This window comes from Dendropsophus ebraccatus, chromosome 8, assembly GCF_027789765.1.
Source record: "Dendropsophus ebraccatus isolate aDenEbr1 chromosome 8, aDenEbr1.pat, whole genome shotgun sequence".
NCBI lineage: Eukaryota > Metazoa > Chordata > Amphibia > Anura > Hylidae > Dendropsophus > Dendropsophus ebraccatus.
The window spans coordinates 40,013,289-40,031,950 of NC_091461.1; the positions used below are offsets into that span (position 1 = coordinate 40,013,289).

At 42.4% G+C, this 18,662-nt stretch overlaps 1 protein-coding gene across 7 annotated transcripts in view; it reads right to left on the reverse strand.

Moving 5' to 3' along the window:
* The window catches only part of NT5C2 (5'-nucleotidase, cytosolic II), a 63,181-nt gene that overhangs the window by 2,758 nt on the left and 41,761 nt on the right, over window positions 1-18,662 (reverse strand). For 6 of the 7 annotated variants that reach the window (XM_069980221.1, XM_069980222.1, XM_069980216.1 and 3 more), the window contains 13 exons: window positions 17,312-17,403; window positions 14,712-14,769; window positions 14,060-14,153; window positions 13,847-13,900; window positions 13,515-13,598; window positions 9,554-9,595; window positions 8,824-8,895; window positions 7,665-7,772; window positions 6,498-6,564; window positions 4,097-4,267; window positions 2,227-2,278; window positions 1,308-1,368; window positions 251-427 (listed from right to left, as the gene is read on the reverse strand). In XM_069980221.1, coding sequence (XP_069836322.1) covers window positions 251-427; window positions 1,308-1,368; window positions 2,227-2,278; window positions 4,097-4,267; window positions 6,498-6,564; window positions 7,665-7,772; window positions 8,824-8,895; window positions 9,554-9,595; window positions 13,515-13,598; window positions 13,847-13,900; window positions 14,060-14,153; window positions 14,712-14,769; window positions 17,312-17,403 — 1,132 coding nt within the window. The remainder of the gene's footprint in view (window positions 1-250; window positions 428-1,307; window positions 1,369-2,226; window positions 2,279-4,096; window positions 4,268-6,497; window positions 6,565-7,664; window positions 7,773-8,823; window positions 8,896-9,553; window positions 9,596-13,514; window positions 13,599-13,846; window positions 13,901-14,059; window positions 14,154-14,711; window positions 14,770-17,311; window positions 17,404-18,662) is intronic. The other variant, XM_069980220.1, reaches the window with a different exon arrangement.

Below are 18,662 nucleotides of genomic sequence, written 5' to 3' on the forward strand. Positions count from 1 at the left end.
ACATACTTCCGTTTAGTGACAGCAGTAAGTGGGCCCCCTCTGCTGCCAACAATGTGTTCTAGTGCTGTTGCACAGTGCAATGCAGAGCAGGGTTCCCGCACCCCCACCCATCCCCTGTTGGGCAGGGATTTGATAGGTGATGATGTCATCCTGTAGTTTCCAGGAGGTCAGTCACATAGGACAGGCTACTTTCTGTAGGAAACAGTTTACGAACAGGACAAGTGAGTGACAAGTAGCAGGTGGTACTCACCAAAACATGAGCGGCTCTAAAGAGGTAGCTGAATGGGTAATACAGGAGATTGATGAATGAAGCAGCATAGAGGTCTGCATAGCGCATCACCTGACTTGCAAAAAGAGTCTGGCGTGATCCACTGCGGAACAAACTTCCCATCATCCCATAGCACATATCCATGTCATGGGTGACTTTCTGCAAGAAACATAGTGTAACAACATTTGTGAATTAATCAGTTTTTTCTCATACTGTCTATTGCTGGTATTAATCTGATCATAGAAACTAGAGCAAGGGGCTCCTATCACTATTACTATACTACTGGTATGCAAAACAGGAGTCCGTGGAGCCTCGGTTACGAGTCTCAAAACACGGGATAGCCAGATATCACTAGTCTGTTGCCACTGGGTGCCTCCATGATAGGGAGAGCACCACACCACCCTGATAAATAGCCCCTTAAGTCCCACTCAGACATTGACAAAAAGGGAAACACCAGGGTGGCCCCTTTTTGTCAATGTCTGAGTGGGACTTAAGGGGCTATTTATCAGGGTGGTGTGGTGCTCTCCCTATCATGCAGGCACCCCGTGGCAACAGGCTAGTGATATCTGGCTATCCCGTGTTTTGAGACTCGCAACTGAGGCTCCACGGACTCCTGTTTTGCATATTTAAATTTTTGGGGGCATCAGTGGAGACTCTAGATTGAGTACTTCATTGGAATTTTTTTCACTGTTCTCCTTGAGTTCAGTGATAACTGTGTTTTGTTGGTCAATATACTACTGGTATGCAGTCACTGTAGAGTTAGACTAACAGAAATTATCTAAATGTCAGGGCTCTAGCTAGTAACATGTATTATTTTCTTTTTCATGTACGGTAATACTAGTGTCTAAATAAAACTCACTATTATCCTTTATAACACAAGGAAAGACGACAATGTAAACAAAACATAATGAACCATTAAACAGTTTCTCCTTGACGTTCGAATAGTTCTTGTATATCAGCAGACGTACAGCAGGTACAGTGACCTGATACTACATTCACTGCAAATCCAATGTTATACACAAAGCTGAAGATGTAATACCTTAATTCTCCTCTGGATGGAGCTAATGTCTGGCCTCTCATTGCTGCTACTGTCCAAATGCCTGCAAATAATAGCAAAGTGTTATTGAAATGTTTAATATAACAGAGTACCCAGAGTACAAGAACAGAGAAAACATTACAAAGTCTGCTGGGTCTGGTCTGGGGCCAAGAATGAATGCATAGGCCAGCCTAATAATGTAAGTAGACCTCATGCATTAAACATTTAGGTCCCATATTTTCCGAGGTGCTTTAATTCCAACTGCTAGGATCCCCAGTGTTCACAAGCCCCTTGCCAACCCCCCCATCTATGAATGGAATAGTGGTGGAACATGCATGCTTCCATTCACCCAATATGGGACTGCATAATACAGCTGGTCTACTTATCAATCCCAGTCAGTCTCATGAAATGCGAACAGAGTGCAGCGCACATGCTGGACCACCACTCTGTTGAGCTGGGGGGACAAGCGACTACTTCTCATTATCATGGGGGTTCCATCGGTTGGAGACACATGGATCAGATACTTATTGGTTGACAGAATAGGTGATAAGTTGTTATGTTAAGGTACCACCTCTGTTGGAAAGAACTGTGTCGCCACAAAGCTGGGCAATAACTAGAGATGAGCGAACCTGCCGAGGTTCGGGTTCTTATGAACCTGAACTCTTGGCTTCTGACTGCCCGGTAAGTAGAGAGGGTGGATACAGCTGGAGGACCGCCTGGAAAACTGGGATACAGCCTATGGCTATGGCTGTATCCCAGTTTTCCAGGTGGTCCTCCGGCTGTATCCACCCTCTCCACGGAGCGGGCAGACAGTGGCAGTCAGAAGCCAAGAGTTCAGGTTCATACGAACCCGAACCTCGGCAGGTTCGCTCATCTCTAGCAATAACCAATGACACATCCATATGCAGCTCATGCTACTTACTTATACAGTTCTGCTAGAAAGATGTCCAAGCTCTGGAGCTCTTCAAAAAGGGCTAAATTAAATAGAATAACAGAAGCATATGAAGCACATGAGGAAGGTTATCAATGGGAACTTAACAAAAAAAATGGTGTCTATTATAGGCAAACACAAAGATGCGGCGGCAAGTATAAAAACAAACAAAAAAAAAAAAAAACACCAAAGCAAGAGCTTTCTAAAGCACAGAAAGGTAGAGACACCAAAACGTGAGACACTATGAGGGAGACAAACTGCCCGATTCACGACAAGCACAGTCTGGATTTAACCCAAACGGCTACCGCTGGGTCTACTACTACTCAAATGGCAGGTCCCTCTGATAGCGAAGGAGTAATGGCTCTGCCATTGTGCAAGCTCAACTGGACATGCTGCATGTCAAATGACAAGTCAGTGAGCATATGAAGCGGTGTCAGGCGACACTCATGACGTGGGGACTAAGGACACTTCAGGGAACAGCCAAGATGGGGAGGAAACAAAGCAGGGTGAGAAAGAGCATAGAAAGTGGAATCGAGAACCAAAGAGCAAGGAGACACCGTACATGTGCGTATTTAAATATATACTGGTAAAAGATACATTTTATTTGAAGCAGCACTCGAGTAGGATTAAGGGGGGAAAAAATTAAATCTTACTTTTGGCATTCAGCAAAAAAGGTGGTGGACTCTTGACGAGGCACCTCATGCACATGTGATGCTGCAATCCTATGTAGGGTTAAAGTTCCTCTGGGTGACATGAAAACATGTCCTGCACAATATAAAGATTTTAACCCTCACCCTGCACTTCACTGGCAGGGCTCATTGTCTGACTGTAACCAATATGCAGATATAGAATCACTTGCTAATCTGCCCCCTCTTCACAGATACATAATATGTATACATACATTGACTAAACTCCTGTAAAATTGTATATGTTTACAGTAAAAAATACAAGCTCTAGGAGGAGGAGGGGCAGTGCTGCATCTTCAGGTAGTAAAACTCCTTATTTCTGCACAAGGACACTGCTGTGCATTGCCATGTTCTGGATTAGGTGGGTTATAGGGTTACCGTCACTTGAAAACTTTTGACAGGTCTGTGTGACATGTCAAAAGCCTTTAAAATCAGTTACAAATTGGATGTTTAAATCCCCACCAATTGCTAGATAGAGGCAAAAGAAGCATGTGGCTGAGCGCTGCTCACCCCATCTTGTTGTGCAGTCATGAGTGAAGTGCTCAGCCCTGCGCTTCTCCCAGTCTGCCTAGTAATTGATTGAGTTCTAAACACAAACACCCCAACTGATGTCTTTGTGACATGTCAAAAGTTTATTAAACTGACAGTAACACTTTAAGGCAAAACCTTAAAGGGGTTGTCTGCTCAAGTCAAGTGAGATTAGCATGTTACCCTATACACAGCCTGCAGAGTCAGCATGCAGAGAAAAGTCTATAGGCCTGCTCCTTTCCTATAAGAGCTTGTCTTAAGTTCTATCAAACATGTGTCTCCTAGTAATATAATATTCTCCTATAACGGAGCATGTAATAAAAGAATGCATTATCTTGTATCTATGCTCGACCCCTTCCCCAAAATACCTTGAATGCTGTAAATGCAAAAATAAACATATTAAATTGTATGTTATAAAACACTACAATTCTGACACATAGGGTTAAATAAAAGTTATCACCCCAATGCCTATAATATAATACTGCCATATATTCCAAGCCTTACATTAAATTGTATTACATATTAAATGCATTAGCTGCTAAGTGATGCTTAGAATTAATTGACAGCTTTGCCGCCTGCACTCTATGGCAGTATAGCCAGCTGATCCAGTATTACTCTAACATTACTATGGTTTTGGGGTTCCTTACAGCTTTTGTCGGTCCAGACGTGAAGCTCCTGTGCCAGCTCGGGAATGACTAGAAAGGTTCTCCACCCCTGACGCTTCTTAGACTTCAAAATGTCTCCAAAGATGTGATCACCAATATACAGTATATCTTTTCCCTTCGCTCCCAGCAGGTCACAGACAATATCAGAAGAACCTATAAAAAAAAAAAAAAAAAAAAAAAGGGTAAATTCATGGAATGACTGATCACTGCAGCGCAGGTATCTATTAGAGTTGAGCAAACCTCCAGCATGCTCGTGTTTGTCTGATCCAGAGCATTTGATTAGTAATGGCTTCTGAAGTTGGATGCAGCCCTAGGAAGTCCTGGAAACATCTAATGTATATAGTGATCATCCAGGAAGAAAGAACAATGTCCTACAGATTTCATCAGTCCCATATTGGGTAACCATAGTTAGAAAAATAGCAGTACTGCAAGTTTTTTTTTTTTTGATCAGCCAGGTTAGGGCCCTATTACACAGTGCAATAATTTGCAGAATCAGGTCGATTTGGCACATTATCGCTCTTTGTAATGACAATCAGCTAAAGAAACCATCATCGGCTGATCGCTGTTGTTTAAACCTGCTTATAAATCATCGGTTGCCAGCCGTGCGTCGCTACATGTAGTGGTGCGTGACCAACGACTGATGGCTGTGTAAACATAAAAAAGGTTATACTTACCTTTTTTCCCCCGGTGGCCTGCAGTCTTTGCAGGTGTTCCCTGCTCACCGCTTTTGGTCTGGTCTCTTCAGTCACAGGCTGCTCAGCCAATGACTAGCTGTGGCGCTGTCCCTTTTCGGCCAGTGATTGGCTGAGCAGCCTGTCACTGAAGAGACCAGGCCAAAAGTGTGAGCGGGGAACACAGGCAAAGGTTGCAGGACACAGGAAGAAAAGCAGTGGCATAGCTACCATAGAGGCAGGGAAGGCGGTTGCTATGGGGCCAGAGGAGGGAGGGGAACCAGGGAAGATAAGAGCCTCCTGTGTCCTTTTGCTTAACCCCTTATGTACTGCAGTGTGTAAGTGACCCAGTGTTCTCTTACATGCTGCGACACAAAAAAGGGTTAATAATTAGCTCTCTGCCTCACTACTCTAATAACCTCTAACCTCTGTTCTCTGAGCTCCTGCAGAAGTCAGGGGTTATCAGTGCAGGAGTAATGAAGGAGAGAGCTAATTGTCTTCTGTATTAACCCTTTGTTTGTGTTGCAGCATGTAAGAACACTGGGTCACTTCTTACACTGCAGTACATAATGAGTTAAGCAGAAGGTAGTCTGCTCCTGCACCTATGTATATAACCATGAGGCTCTAAATATGCTGCTATAGTTAAATACAGTGGATAGACAGAACAAGCAGACATTGGCTTTCTCCTCTGCCACTCTACCAGTCACTGTTGTGGCTGCACGCAGGATTCTGCCTCTTGCCCATGAATCCTAGCTACGCCCCTGGAGAAAAGGTAAGTATAATCTTTATTATTTTTGATGCAAAAAGCAATGGCTTTGGGAGCAAGGCAATGGGAGAAGTACATGGGCTCGATAAGCGAACAGATCGGCACTCGCTTACAATGTGAGGTTGGGCCGTCTAATATAGCCCTTAGGCTGGCATGGTTCCCAAGAATAACTAGAAACCAATTTATGGCAGCTTAAAAGAAAAACTGACATCATAGATATATACATATCTGTGCTCTTAGTTTGCCTTTAAAGGTACCTGGTTTTCCTGTATCTATTAAGGAATCCTGCATTCAGGATCCTCATCTTCTGGCCAAATTGGAGAGCAAATACAAAGTCTATCACTCATTCTGAAGGACTTGTCCAGCTCGACATACAGAGACAATATACTGATTGTAATGAGCATTGAGCACTTAATTTCCCCAGTGGGGGCGCTGCTGGAGAACTGAGCACTCACTGCCAGCTTTCCCCTCTAAAACCACAGCTGATTGTCCCAAGCATAGGATACTTTGTGCTCAGCTTATTGTCAAGAGACCCTTTCAAGTTAAAAGGAGCCTTCACTTCCTGGACAAAATGGTGATGTCACGACCCGACTCCCAGAGCTGTGCGGGCTGTGGCTGCTGGAGATGATTATGCCAGGGGGACACAGGACACTGGAGGGACACTTGAGCATCCCCCTGACATCATCCTCTCCAGCAGCCACAGCCCGCACAGCTCTGGGAGTCGGGTCGTGACATCACCATGTTATCCAGGAAGTGAAGCTTTGATGCAGCAGTAAGTGCAGGGAAAAAAAGCACTTTATAAGCATTTCCCGTAATAAGTGTTTACTGGTGATTTGTATAACTTTTGAGGCGCAATACAATACTTTAATAAAAATTTTCGCCGGACTTCGTGAGATGAGATGTAAAAATACAGGTGAAATGCAAAAATGTAAAATGTGGCTCATACCTCCAGAGTAGACAATTCCATGCTGAAGTGGTCCTGTGTAGGTGCCAATTTTCAGCTTGCCAGTGTTCTGTAGGGTAAAAGCAAATAAAAAAATGACAAACCACAACCACTAAAACATAGCACACTCAGTGCTGGCGTCTTATAAAAGGCGAAGTTACGTGTAAAGTAAATCGTACAAAAGAACACACTGTCCAGAAACAGCACAATTTACTATAGAATATATGGAAGAAATAAAATGTAATCATGTTGCAGTGTCTGTCTGGTATCTTTTGGAACAACCAGAAAAAAACAATAGTGATGTTCTGACATCAGAAAACACAAACCAAGTGCACATCCCCTGTCACATCCTAACGTACGCTGGTGTCATTAAAGAGAAACGGTCACGTCAAAAATGCAGGCATCGTGTTATACAACAGGAGAAACTGAGCAGACTGATATATAGTTTTGTGGTAAGAGATTATGTATACATTTATTTATTTTATTCATTTATTCACTTAAACCAATGCTTAGCCTGGGCTTAGGAGTCCTGCTGTCAATCACCAAGTATGACCACTCAGTGGACTCAACACCCAAGATAAGCAGAGGTTTAAGTGGGGGAAAAGAAACAGAACACTAGTTATACAGTGTTTTCTCACAAACATGTACACCGATCTGCTCAGCTCCACCTACTTTATAACATACAGTTTGTAGATTAGGCTATATTTTCAACATCAAGGATTCCCTTTAACAAATACAAAGCCTTTCCTAGCAGTACCTGATGGACCCAAAATGCTTCTATAGTGGGTTGACTTTCTTCTGCCACACCTGATGGGCCAGTCCCACCTGGCCAGGCTGTCACAAATTGCAAGACAAATCTGTGTGCAACTTACATCAATAGTGCCAGTTCAGCAAAGGTGGTATAATTCCAACAAGCACCAACGTACCCATTGCTGCCCTATTTTCTTTATGCTTTTCCTTCTCCCAGTTAAGGATCAAAGCTTCTTGATATCAGCAGTTTTTTTTTTTTTTTTGTTTTTTTTTTTTACAACTAACTATACATGACAGAATGTTTTTTACGTCTCCGTTGGCTGACAGCTGCCCACATCTGAAGGCCAGTCTAGGGAGATAAGCAGATTTGGTGTATGTCATAAGAAACACAAAGTGAAAAACGACAAGAGAGGCACTTACTGTATCTACTTGTCTCAGCACGGTTCCTTCCCCAAAAAACAGAGGCTTTCTTGCATCTACTAAAATTAAATCAAAATAGGACTGCCAAGGCCGATGGGGGCTCCCGGGCTGCATGAGAAAAAGCCAGACACACAAATTTCTATGACTTATTTCCAGTATAAGCAATAAATAAAAATATCTTGCTGAAACTACCCTGGATTAAAACATGTAGCTTAAAGCAGATTTACACACTTGACTATGAACATACAAGGCAGATATATGTAATTTACACATATATACACAGTGGTACCTTGGTTTAAGAGTAACTTGGTTTGAGAGAATTTTGGTTAAAGAGCTCACAGTTTTTCAAAATTGTGACTTGGTTTAAGAGCATTGCTTTGGTTTAAGAGCTCCCTGTACTGGGTGAGAGGGGGAGTGGAGGAGGGGCATGGTCTGCATAGCGGGGTCTCTATAGCAGTGTATTCTGACCCAGGAAGTCTCCCTCACCTTCCAAATCATAGCAGATCCACTTCAGCCTGGGGCTTACATCAGGGGACAAGACTGTGGAGGTAATCGCTTCAAAGCTGTAACCCCTCTCTCTCGGCAGTCTCTGTCAGTCCTGATTTGTCCATGCTGAACACACACCCCTCCCCATTGCTGTCTTGCTTCACTATTCTAGCCTGTTGTACTACACTACTGCATTATATGGATCTGCAGCTCCATCCTGTATCTACAAACTGCTGCTGTTTTTCAGGTTTATGCAGTTACTATACATTATACTCCACATGCTGATTGCTATACTGTACAGTAACTTATAATATCACATATTCAGCTTTGTCTCATTGTTTCATCTGTCCTACATGTTATTCAGAATATCAAATCATTATTTTGTAGGTGCGGAGCCAATTGTTTGCATATCAGTGATTTCTTATGGGAAAATTTGCTTTGGTTTAAGAGTGGATTTGGATTACAAGCTCGGTCCTGGAACGAATTATGCTCGTAATCCAAGGCACCACTATATATATATATATATATATATATATATATATATATATATATATATATATATATTGCCTGTCTTGCTGTCTTGTCTATTGTGGTTGCATGTAGTTAGATGGACTGTTAGTATAGTGTAACTATTATCCAGTGTTTCATGCCAAATAACAATTGTGGGACATGCCTGAAGAGAACCGCATACAAACACAGCCACCTCATGGGTTTCAATGGGGAAACACTTCTGTTGACTTTGAATCTGTAAATGGAGGTTGCAGGGCAAAAGAAAGAAAGTCAGAATGGGCCCCTTCCCACTAAGAGTTAAAGGGATGGTCTAAAAAAAAAGACAAAACTGTGTCCACATGCCTTATTGCATGTATGGGTGTTATGAGGCTCCTGAACAATGGGACCCCTCAAGGAGTAAGAACCGTGAGGAAGGGCCAATTCCGCTCTGGCAGATTCAACCTGTTTATGTATTACATGGATGATCATTTCTCTGAACAGCTACAAAAGGGGAACTATCAAAATCAGTTGTCTGCCAGTATGCCAAGCTGCTATGGTCACTGATGCACTGCAACCTCTAGGGGGAGCAACGTGCACATGAATTTTAACAGGTAGTGTGCCATTAGACTCTGTATAAGGCTAGGCTCACACCTGCACTATGGCTCAGTTTGCTCATATTGAAGCACAAGAACAAAACACAAACAGAAAAACAACCAATGGAGCCGCTGTATGATAGACCCACTGACTTTAATGGGGTCTGTCAGTTTTCTAGCTGGTGTCCATCACTGTGAACCACTTAAAGTTCAAATCAGAAAAAGTACAATCATATTTTACAGATCCTGTTTACTATGCTGAGCAGGTAATAATGTAAAAATATAGAAAATAAAGCATGATTCTACACCATAAAAACATACCTTTGGTCCATGTGCAAAGTCAAATAGGTAAGTCATAATTTTCTGGAAGAATAAAAAATAGGAAGAAATTTTTAATATTTATTTAATTAAATGTTTACTTATCCTTTAAACATGGCTCCTAGCCCCCTTCTTTCAGTAACAAAGAGCGTAGTTTGCTGGGTGACATAATGTGCGCAACGCCCATTAGAGTCAACCCACCTCACTTAGCTGTCCAAGATGCGAATATACCCCTTTTTTTTAAATTTAGCATGTCTGAGTCGGCATAGTAACATTTTTTTTTTTGTGCAATAATTGGCCCGTGTAAGAGGCTCTTTAGTGATATAATGGAGAAGACTAGCGGACTGCAACTGAATATAAATTACAGATTTTGAATTAGCATCTACTGAACTATATACATGTAAAAGGGCAGACTAGATAGACCAAGTGGTCTTTTTCTGCTGACAGTCTTCTATGTTTCATATTACTGAAGGGTACGTGGTGGTTTGGAGGAGTCCCTAAGGCCGCATAGTCATAAACTATTCTAGGACGTGTTTATAAGAAAGTGCATGTGTGACTTCTCATGGTCAGACCTTCTACACTTGCCTGTCATTTACATAAACAGTGCATGCTTAAAGTGATACTCCAACGAAAATCTTTTTCTTTCAAATCAACTGATATTCTCTGCTGACATCTCTGGCCGAGACATGAACTGTGTCTCGGTTTTCTATGACTCCCCATAGAAAACCTCTCCTGCTCTGGACAGTTCCTGTCTCGGCCAGAGATGTCAGCAGAAAGCACTGTGTCAGGCTGAAAGTAAGACAACATTTCCTGCAAACAATACAGCAGCTGATATTTTAATAGATGTAAATTACAAATCTATATAACTTTCTGACATCAGTTTATTTGAAAGAAAAAGATTTTCGCTTTAACCCCTTCAGGACCAGGCTAATTTTCGTTTTTAAAAGAAAGAAGCCTAGACCTCAAAGCTAGTGTAGGTATGCAGATGGGTAAAAATTGGTATGTGGAATGAAACTGGATAAATGAAAATCCACAAAATGACAAGAGCAAAATAAAAGCAGCTCAGGCAATGGCAACCCTAAGTAAAAAAAAAAAAAAAAGAGAGAGAGGAGCCTGGATGTCCAGGCAATATACCTAATGTCTACTTGATAGTCCAAATAAAAAGCAATTAAATATCGGTAATAAAAGTAAAAATAGTGAAAATCTCAAAGCATGAATCAATGCGTCAGTGTAAAAACCGAGATATAAATATAACTACTAACAAACACACATATTAGAAAAAAATATGCATATACACAGCACTGGCATACATTTTGTTCATCTATACATCCACCGCATGTAGCCAGGGGCCCTGCTACCAACGATCAGATTGAGAACCCACTGGCATTAGGACCCAGCGACTTAGCACCTCAGCTCCCTGCATCTATCTGAGAACAAGGCCATGCTACTGATCAGCTGGTGAGAGTGCTCCCCATGAACTTAAACTAAGCCTAACCTGAACTGAACCGGCCTAACAACATCTCCAAGCCGAGGGACGGGTGAGAGGTGCTGCCGTGCACTGTACCTCTATTTTAACACCAATATCACAATATTGTCTGGATTTCTCCTTTAACATCTCTCCCCTATGCTAATGAGCAGAGAGTCCATGGACTAACCAGGAGTCCAGCACCAGCACTCCATTTACTGCCAGCAATCCCAGGGTGGTTTCATTGCTTATCAGTGTGGTTCTACTCTCACTGCAGTGTAGTCCAGCTGGGACTTGTGGTACTACAGTGCAATATCAGCAATCCCAGGTCCAGTGTGGTTCTACACTCGCTGCAGTGTATTCCAGCTGAGACTTGTGACAGTACAGTGCCATTCCTGCAATCCCAGTGTGGTTTTATTCCAATTCAGTGTGTTTCCATTTTTTTTTTGCAGCACAGTCCAGCTGAGACTTATAGTTCTACAGCGCTTAATATATTCCAATGCACTATTGGTGTGTCTCTTTACCACGGCTGTGACTAGCGTAACACCATAAGGGCCCTATGGTTACATGTCACATTTTACATTTTAAACTATGTATTACTGGGTTTCCCCCCCCCCCCCCTAATATGTGTGTTTGTCAGTGTAAAAACTGAGATATAAATATAACTACTGACGCATTGATTCATGCTTTGAGATTTTCACTATTTTTACTTTTATTACCGATATTAAATTGCTTTTTATTTGGACTATCAAGTAGACATTAGGTATATTGCCTGGACATCCAGGCTCCTCTCTCTCTCTTTTTTTTTTTTTTTTTTTTTTTTTTTTTTTACTTAGGGTTGCCATTGCCTGAGCTGCTTTTATTCTGCTCTTGTCATTTTGTGGATTTTCATTTATCCAGTTTCATTCCACATACCAATTTTTACCCATCTGCATACCTACATTAGCTTTGAGGTCTAGGCATCTTTCTTTTATTCTCTGTTTAATATTTAGTCATCAGGGTAGTCACTGCCTAGTTGTGACCTCGGCCCCAGAGATTATAGTGAACTGCACCCACTGCCTTTACTGTCCTAATTTTCGTTTTTGCGTTTTCGTTTTTTCCTCCTTGTGCTTAAAAGGCCATGGCACTTGCATTTTTACACCTAGAAACCCACATGAGCCCTTATTTTTTGCGTCATTAATTGTACTTTGCAATGACAGGCTGAACTTTTGCATAAAATGCGAATGCTGCGAAACCAGAAAAAAATTATATGCGCAGTGAAATTGAAAAAAACCCCACAATTCTTTTTATTTGGGGGTGTTTCGTTTTTCCGCCGTGTGTCCTATGGAAAAACTGACATGTTATATATGTTCCTCAAGTCGTTACGATAACAATGATATGTAACATGTATAACTTTTATTGTATCTGATGGCCTGTAAAAAATTCAAACCATTGTTAACAAATATATGTTCCTTATAATAGCTCCATTCCCAGGCTTATAGCGCTTTTATCCTTTGGTCTATGGGGCTGTGTGAGGTGTCATTTTTTGCGCCATGATGTTTACTTTCTATCGGTACCTTGATTGCGCATATATGACTTTTTGATCGCTTTTTATTACAATTTTTCTGGATTTGATGCAATCAAAAATGCACAATTTTGCACTTTGGGATTTTTTTGCGCTTACGCCGTTTACCGTGCGAGATCAGGAATGTGATTAATTAATAGGTTGGGCGATTACGCACGCGGCGATAGCAAACATGTTTATTTATTTGTTTATTTTTATTTATAACATGGGAAAAGGGGGGTGATTCAGACTTTTATTAGGGGAGGGTTTTTTTTTTTTATTATTAACATCACTTTTTTTTAAACTCTTACACTTATACTAGAAGCCCCCCTGGGGGACTTCTAGTATAAGTGCACTGATCACTCATTGATCTATGCTGTATATACTTATACAGCATAGATCGATGAGATCAGCACTCGTTTGCTTTCGGCTACTGCAGCCGAAAACAAACGAGTGCCGAGCCAGGATAAGTGCCATCTTGGTGGAGACCCCGGCTGGCACCACACGGAGATCTCCGCCACTAGACACCAGGGAAGCGCTGGATCTGGTAATCGGATGCAGCTGTCCTCTTTGACAGCTGCATCTTATTACCTTATTAGCGGGCACGGCGATCGGACCGTGCCCGCTAATAGCCACGGCCCCGGGCTACATGAGGCACCCGGGACCGCAGCGGTTCAGAGCGGGGTCGCCGTGCAGCACCGCTCTGAACATCGGCACCCGCGGGAGGACGTACAGTTACGTCCTCGTGCGGGAAAGGGTTAAGTTACACCTCTAAGAGAATGGAATACTGATACGTGTCTATTCAGGTGACATGCAGCTGTTTTTGTATAACACTTCCTTTATCCTGTCCCTTTAAGTTCAATAACATTACCACATCAACTGGCATACAGAGGGCGGCAATCTCTAGCCAGTACCCTGGCAACGTAAAGTGATGGGAATGTTTAATTAGTACTTACGTCGGTATATTTATAGTCACTGTTTGTAACCAGAAAAACCTTTCCAACTTCATTCATCCGGCTTAGCAGGAGAGGCAGTTTAGGCTGGAAGTAGAAGAGGAAAAATTAAAAGCTAATATTCAAATATGAAGGAAAAAAAGGTCAAATAACTAAAAGTAATAAAAAAATAATCTATTTACCTATATTTTTCCAAGCTAAATTCTACAACAAAAAGCAGGGAAACAGTAAATCTGGAAGATCATGAGACCTTCTCTGGAATGTGACAACATCATTCCATGTATTTCCTTCCATCCAGAATTGCTGTTCTAAGAGCAAGGAAAAAATGTACTTACATCTTTCACAACATATTTTGGCAAATTCTCCACAGTCTTCTCCTTAAGTGATCCCTTGGGGGGAAAAAAGATGCATAAATTAAGCGTCCTGACAGATAGACATTCATTATAAGGAAGACGTGTCTATTAATATTGGTAATAGCAGTGTGCTGGATCCATCATACAATGTATCTGAACAGTGTGAAAAGGGTTTACTACAAAAATAACATCTACCTTGTAATGAACCCAGTCCACAGCATCCCTGACATCCTGGAACATGCTGCGGAATGACATGAAGAGATCTCCATCTTTAAAGCCCTTTTCGCAACTGCAGTATAAAAGGAAAAGAATGCACCGTGAGACTTAAAAGGGGAAATGTAATATGTAAGTGTTTATGTATACATGTAGCATGAGCCCAGTGCTGGAGAATTAAAGGGGGAAAAAGTGAAACTTGTTCCTGGGCTGGGGTTGTGGAAAAATAATAAACATCATATTACTCACCTACCTCGCTCTCCCCCTAGCTGCTGTGCAACCATTCCTGATGTTTTTCTGGTTTCCAGGTTATGTGCCGCCATGACCCCCCAGGATCTGCCCACTCAGCCGTTTAGTGACTCAGGGACTGACATAGCATGCAATCTCTGTGAAATGCAATATGCAACCAGGAGAAAGTGGAGACCAGAGGATCAGGGGTGTTAATGCAGCAGCTACAGGGGACCAGAGGAGGTGAGTATAGTACTAGATGTTTATTTTTACGCCCCCCAGCACAGCAGGAAAATTTAGCTTTTGCCTTAACAACCGCTTTTAAACTGAAGAATCAGCAAAAGCAAGTTACACTAGTCTTATATAGCACGAGATCACAGGCACTGTTATACAAATGAGTCCTTACCTAGTGTACCGGTCACAGTTAGTGAAGAAGTCAACAAGGCAAGCCAGCAGGTAGGTTTCTATGGGGAAGAGACATACTAAGAGTTAACTTTTACACAGCGGTAAGGTTGGAAAACAAAGCTGTATGTGTATTACTGAATCATGAGGTCACAAAATATACCAAGGAATTATTTTAAGCATTGCTGTCATGTGATAGGGGCAGGACATTTAGAATATCCTCATGAAGGGTAAAACTAATGGTTGTCATAAGTTTCCCCTATAAACCTGCCAGAACTAGAAAGCTAGTAACACTATGCTCTAATGAGGCTGCATAGCAAGCCTGGCATCCAAATGAAAAGGGAGGAGTAGATTCACGTCCTGTTTGTAAGTCAACTAAGCCAATCCGAGAAGTCAGCAGTGTTCTTAAAGGAGAAGTCTGGTGAAAATTTTTATTAAAAGTATTGTATTGTATGGCAATACACAGCGGGCTGTGGCTGTTGGAGAGGATGATGGCAGAGGGATGCTCAGTGTTCCTCCAGTGCCCTGTGTCCCTCGGTGTCCCCCTGCCATCATCCTCTCCAGCAGCCACAGCCCTGGGAGTCGGGTCGTGACATCACCATGTTATCCAGGAAGTGAAGCCTTGATGCAGTAGGAAGTGCAGGGAAAAAAGCACTTTATAAGCATTTCCCGCAATAAGTGTATATTGGTGATTTGTATAACTTTTGTGGGGCAATACAATACTTTAATAAAAATGTGGCTGAGGGAAAAGATGTCCACTCACCTCCCCGGTTCCAGCAGCGGGTCCCGCATCGCGGCGTTCCGGTCCCCGGCCGCTTCCTGGTGTCTGACGCGGGCCCGAGACGATACGTCTCAGGTCCACTCAGCCAGTCAGTGACAGAGGCGGGATCTGAGCGGACTTGAAACGGATCCCACCTCCTTTACTGACTGGCTGAGTGGACCTGAGACGTCACGTCTCGGGCCCGCGTCAGACACCAGGAAGCGGCCGGGAACCGGGCATCAAAGCGTTCCCAGCAAAAAAGTGCCCCCCCCCCCCCACTGGAGTACCCCTTTAAGGCCATGTTCACATGGCGTATGAGACCGGCCGTTCCATGACCCGGACGGGTCACCGAGCGGCCGGTCTCTAAAAAATCATCCCGGCTGGTACTGCAGTACCGGCCAGATGATCTTTATGGCCGTAGAGTTCTGATGTGCGCCCGCATCACAACTTCCCACTGCACAGTATGAAGCAAGCAGCCTGAGCCACTCGCTTCATAGTGTGCACTGACATGGTTTTCTACGGCCGCTATTTAATGATTAGTGGCCGCAGAAAACTGACATGTCAGTTCTTTGCGGCCCCGCTTGGGATCCCATAGAAAAACATGCAGGGTGTCTTGGCGTACAAAGTACGGCCGTTGTTGCCGATTGCAAAAACAGCCGTACTTTTACGCTGTGTGAACATAGCCTAAGGCTGTATTACATGGCATGATGTGAGGAGGAAGCGAGCAACGACCTGTCAGGTCAGTGCTCACTTCCTGCCCATTCCCCGCTTTCTGCATGTGCTATTACACGGACAGACCGTGAGCAGGAGGGGCTTGAGGATCGATCCTTATATTGTCCGAGTGGCCCATTGAAGAGAGCGGTGGCCTGCTGCCACCACTCCTATTACACGGAGCAGCAGACCTTCGCTGTCATTTAAACATGCTACAAGACATTGGTCAGCTGACATTGTGCACATTGGCTGACCGTTGCCTTTTAATGATCATTGGTAAGAACGGCTGGTAATTGGCCAATATTCGTTCGATGTAATATGGCCTTTTCTCTTGTTATATGTACTGAACATGACGGCAGTCATTGGCTCCTCTACAGATGCAGTAATGCCACACAGTATTCTGGGGCAGGCCCTTCCCTCCATAATAAACAAAGATCCCCAGTGCAAATTCTTGCAGTAGGTCACCCTATATCTCTCAAACAGCAGTGAAGAAAGAATACATATCTGGGTCAGACGCTCAACATTACATAACTCCTTGTTTTTCCAGACACAGATGCTGACACAGATTTCTATGTTCTGAAGAGGTTGTTACATGTACACAGAGCTACAGATACAAAGATATGCCTTCAGCCTACTTTTTGGGTCAATGTGTAGACAGAATAAACTACTCACAATTCTAAAGCTACCTTGTCCTTTACATGATCTCCAACATTTCTCATGTTCAATGATTCCTAGCTTTAGTAACAACCCATCACAAGATAGAATGGCATCAGGGGAGATTCTTTTTGGTTCCCAAAAAGTCTGAGAAGCTCTTAAAGGGAATCAATCAGCCCAATCGGAGCACGCAGAGATCGGTGACTAGATACGGGCGGGAAGGCACCCAGATGACCACTTCCCCGCCGCTGCCTGTCACGTGCCCAGGGGATTAAAAACTGCTTTTTTTTCGGTTATACAGCTCCTGCTGCAGACGCGGCTGCTGCAGGAGCTGTACACAGGGGTTCAGGGCACCATATCAGCCCTTTAACATGTGGTTATAAGTAATGCTGAGTACTGAACGGTCGGGCTGTCCACAGCTTTTCTGTTCCTACATGTAACAGTGATAAAAACCGTACAAGGTGTCACTGTATCGTTACCTGGAAGATTAAACAGGGTGTTGAGGATGTAGAACCGATCGGTGTCATCTCTCTGAATGAATTTATTTGGATACTGCTCCCTGGTTTCAGGCCTGTGGAGAAGAAGAATACGTTTACTCAAAAAAAATAAATAAATAAATAAATAAATAAATAAATAAATAATAATTAAAAAAAAAATTATATATATATATATATATATATATATATATATATATTATATAATATATATATATTATATAATATATATATATTATATAATATATATATATATATATATATATATATATATATATATATATATATATATATACACACATACATACACACACACACATACATTATCTAATATTTTTTTTTACCATTTACAAAATCATTTTGTGGAGGCAATACTTCTCTGGAGAAAACAAGCACAGTAGTTCTCCTCCAATGGGAAAAGAGCTAGCTCTCTAAATCCATAAATATAGGGCATGACTGTCTATCAAGGGCAAATCAAGGGCAGAGCACTGATTTCCAAGGAAACTACCTCCAGCAGATAGCACTAGAGAGCTGGCTCCTTTGCAGCATTCCAGAGATATGCTTTACAGCTGCCAAATCCATGTATGAAACCATAGTCAGAAAATGACTCAATGACTTTTAAGGGTAGCTTCACACGTACCATATTGCTGCGTTTTTATCGCTGCGTTTTTATCTCTGCGTGATTGGTGCGATCTTTACATGCGAGTTTGGATTTTCACATGAAAATCATGTGAAAATCAAAACTCGCATGTAAAAATCGCACCAAACACGCAGCGATAAAAACTCAGCGATAAATACGCAGCGATACGGTATGTGTGAAGGCACCCTAAAGGAGAATGTTGTGAACAAGCTCTGACATGTGCAGAGATGCTCTGGGAGGGAGGAGGTGCTGGTTCGACAGAACAGGAAGCATCAACCCACTGCAAATGTCACAGAACAGTGGCAGTGGTAAAACTGCAATATAAAATAATAAATATATAAAAATAATAATAATGATAGATATAGGTGATAGTTATCTGATCTGTAAGATGACCGCTGGTATCCCCAGTCACAAAAACAATGATGTCCGAAGTGAGCGGAGTAGCAGACGTTCACTCACTATGGCACTTCTACAGTATGATGTACTGAGAGTCCTATAGCAAGTGAATGGAGCATCAAACACCTTGCCATACATACATTATCCTATCAAGCCCAAGCACAGCTGCTTCTGAGGAAACACTGCAGTCACGTCTTGCCATTCCCCATCTCGGCCTGCGTCACTTATCAGATTTTTCTAAAAATACATTTAAAGTGAAGAACCTTTTCAACCCCATATCTAAAATTACACATGTCTGAT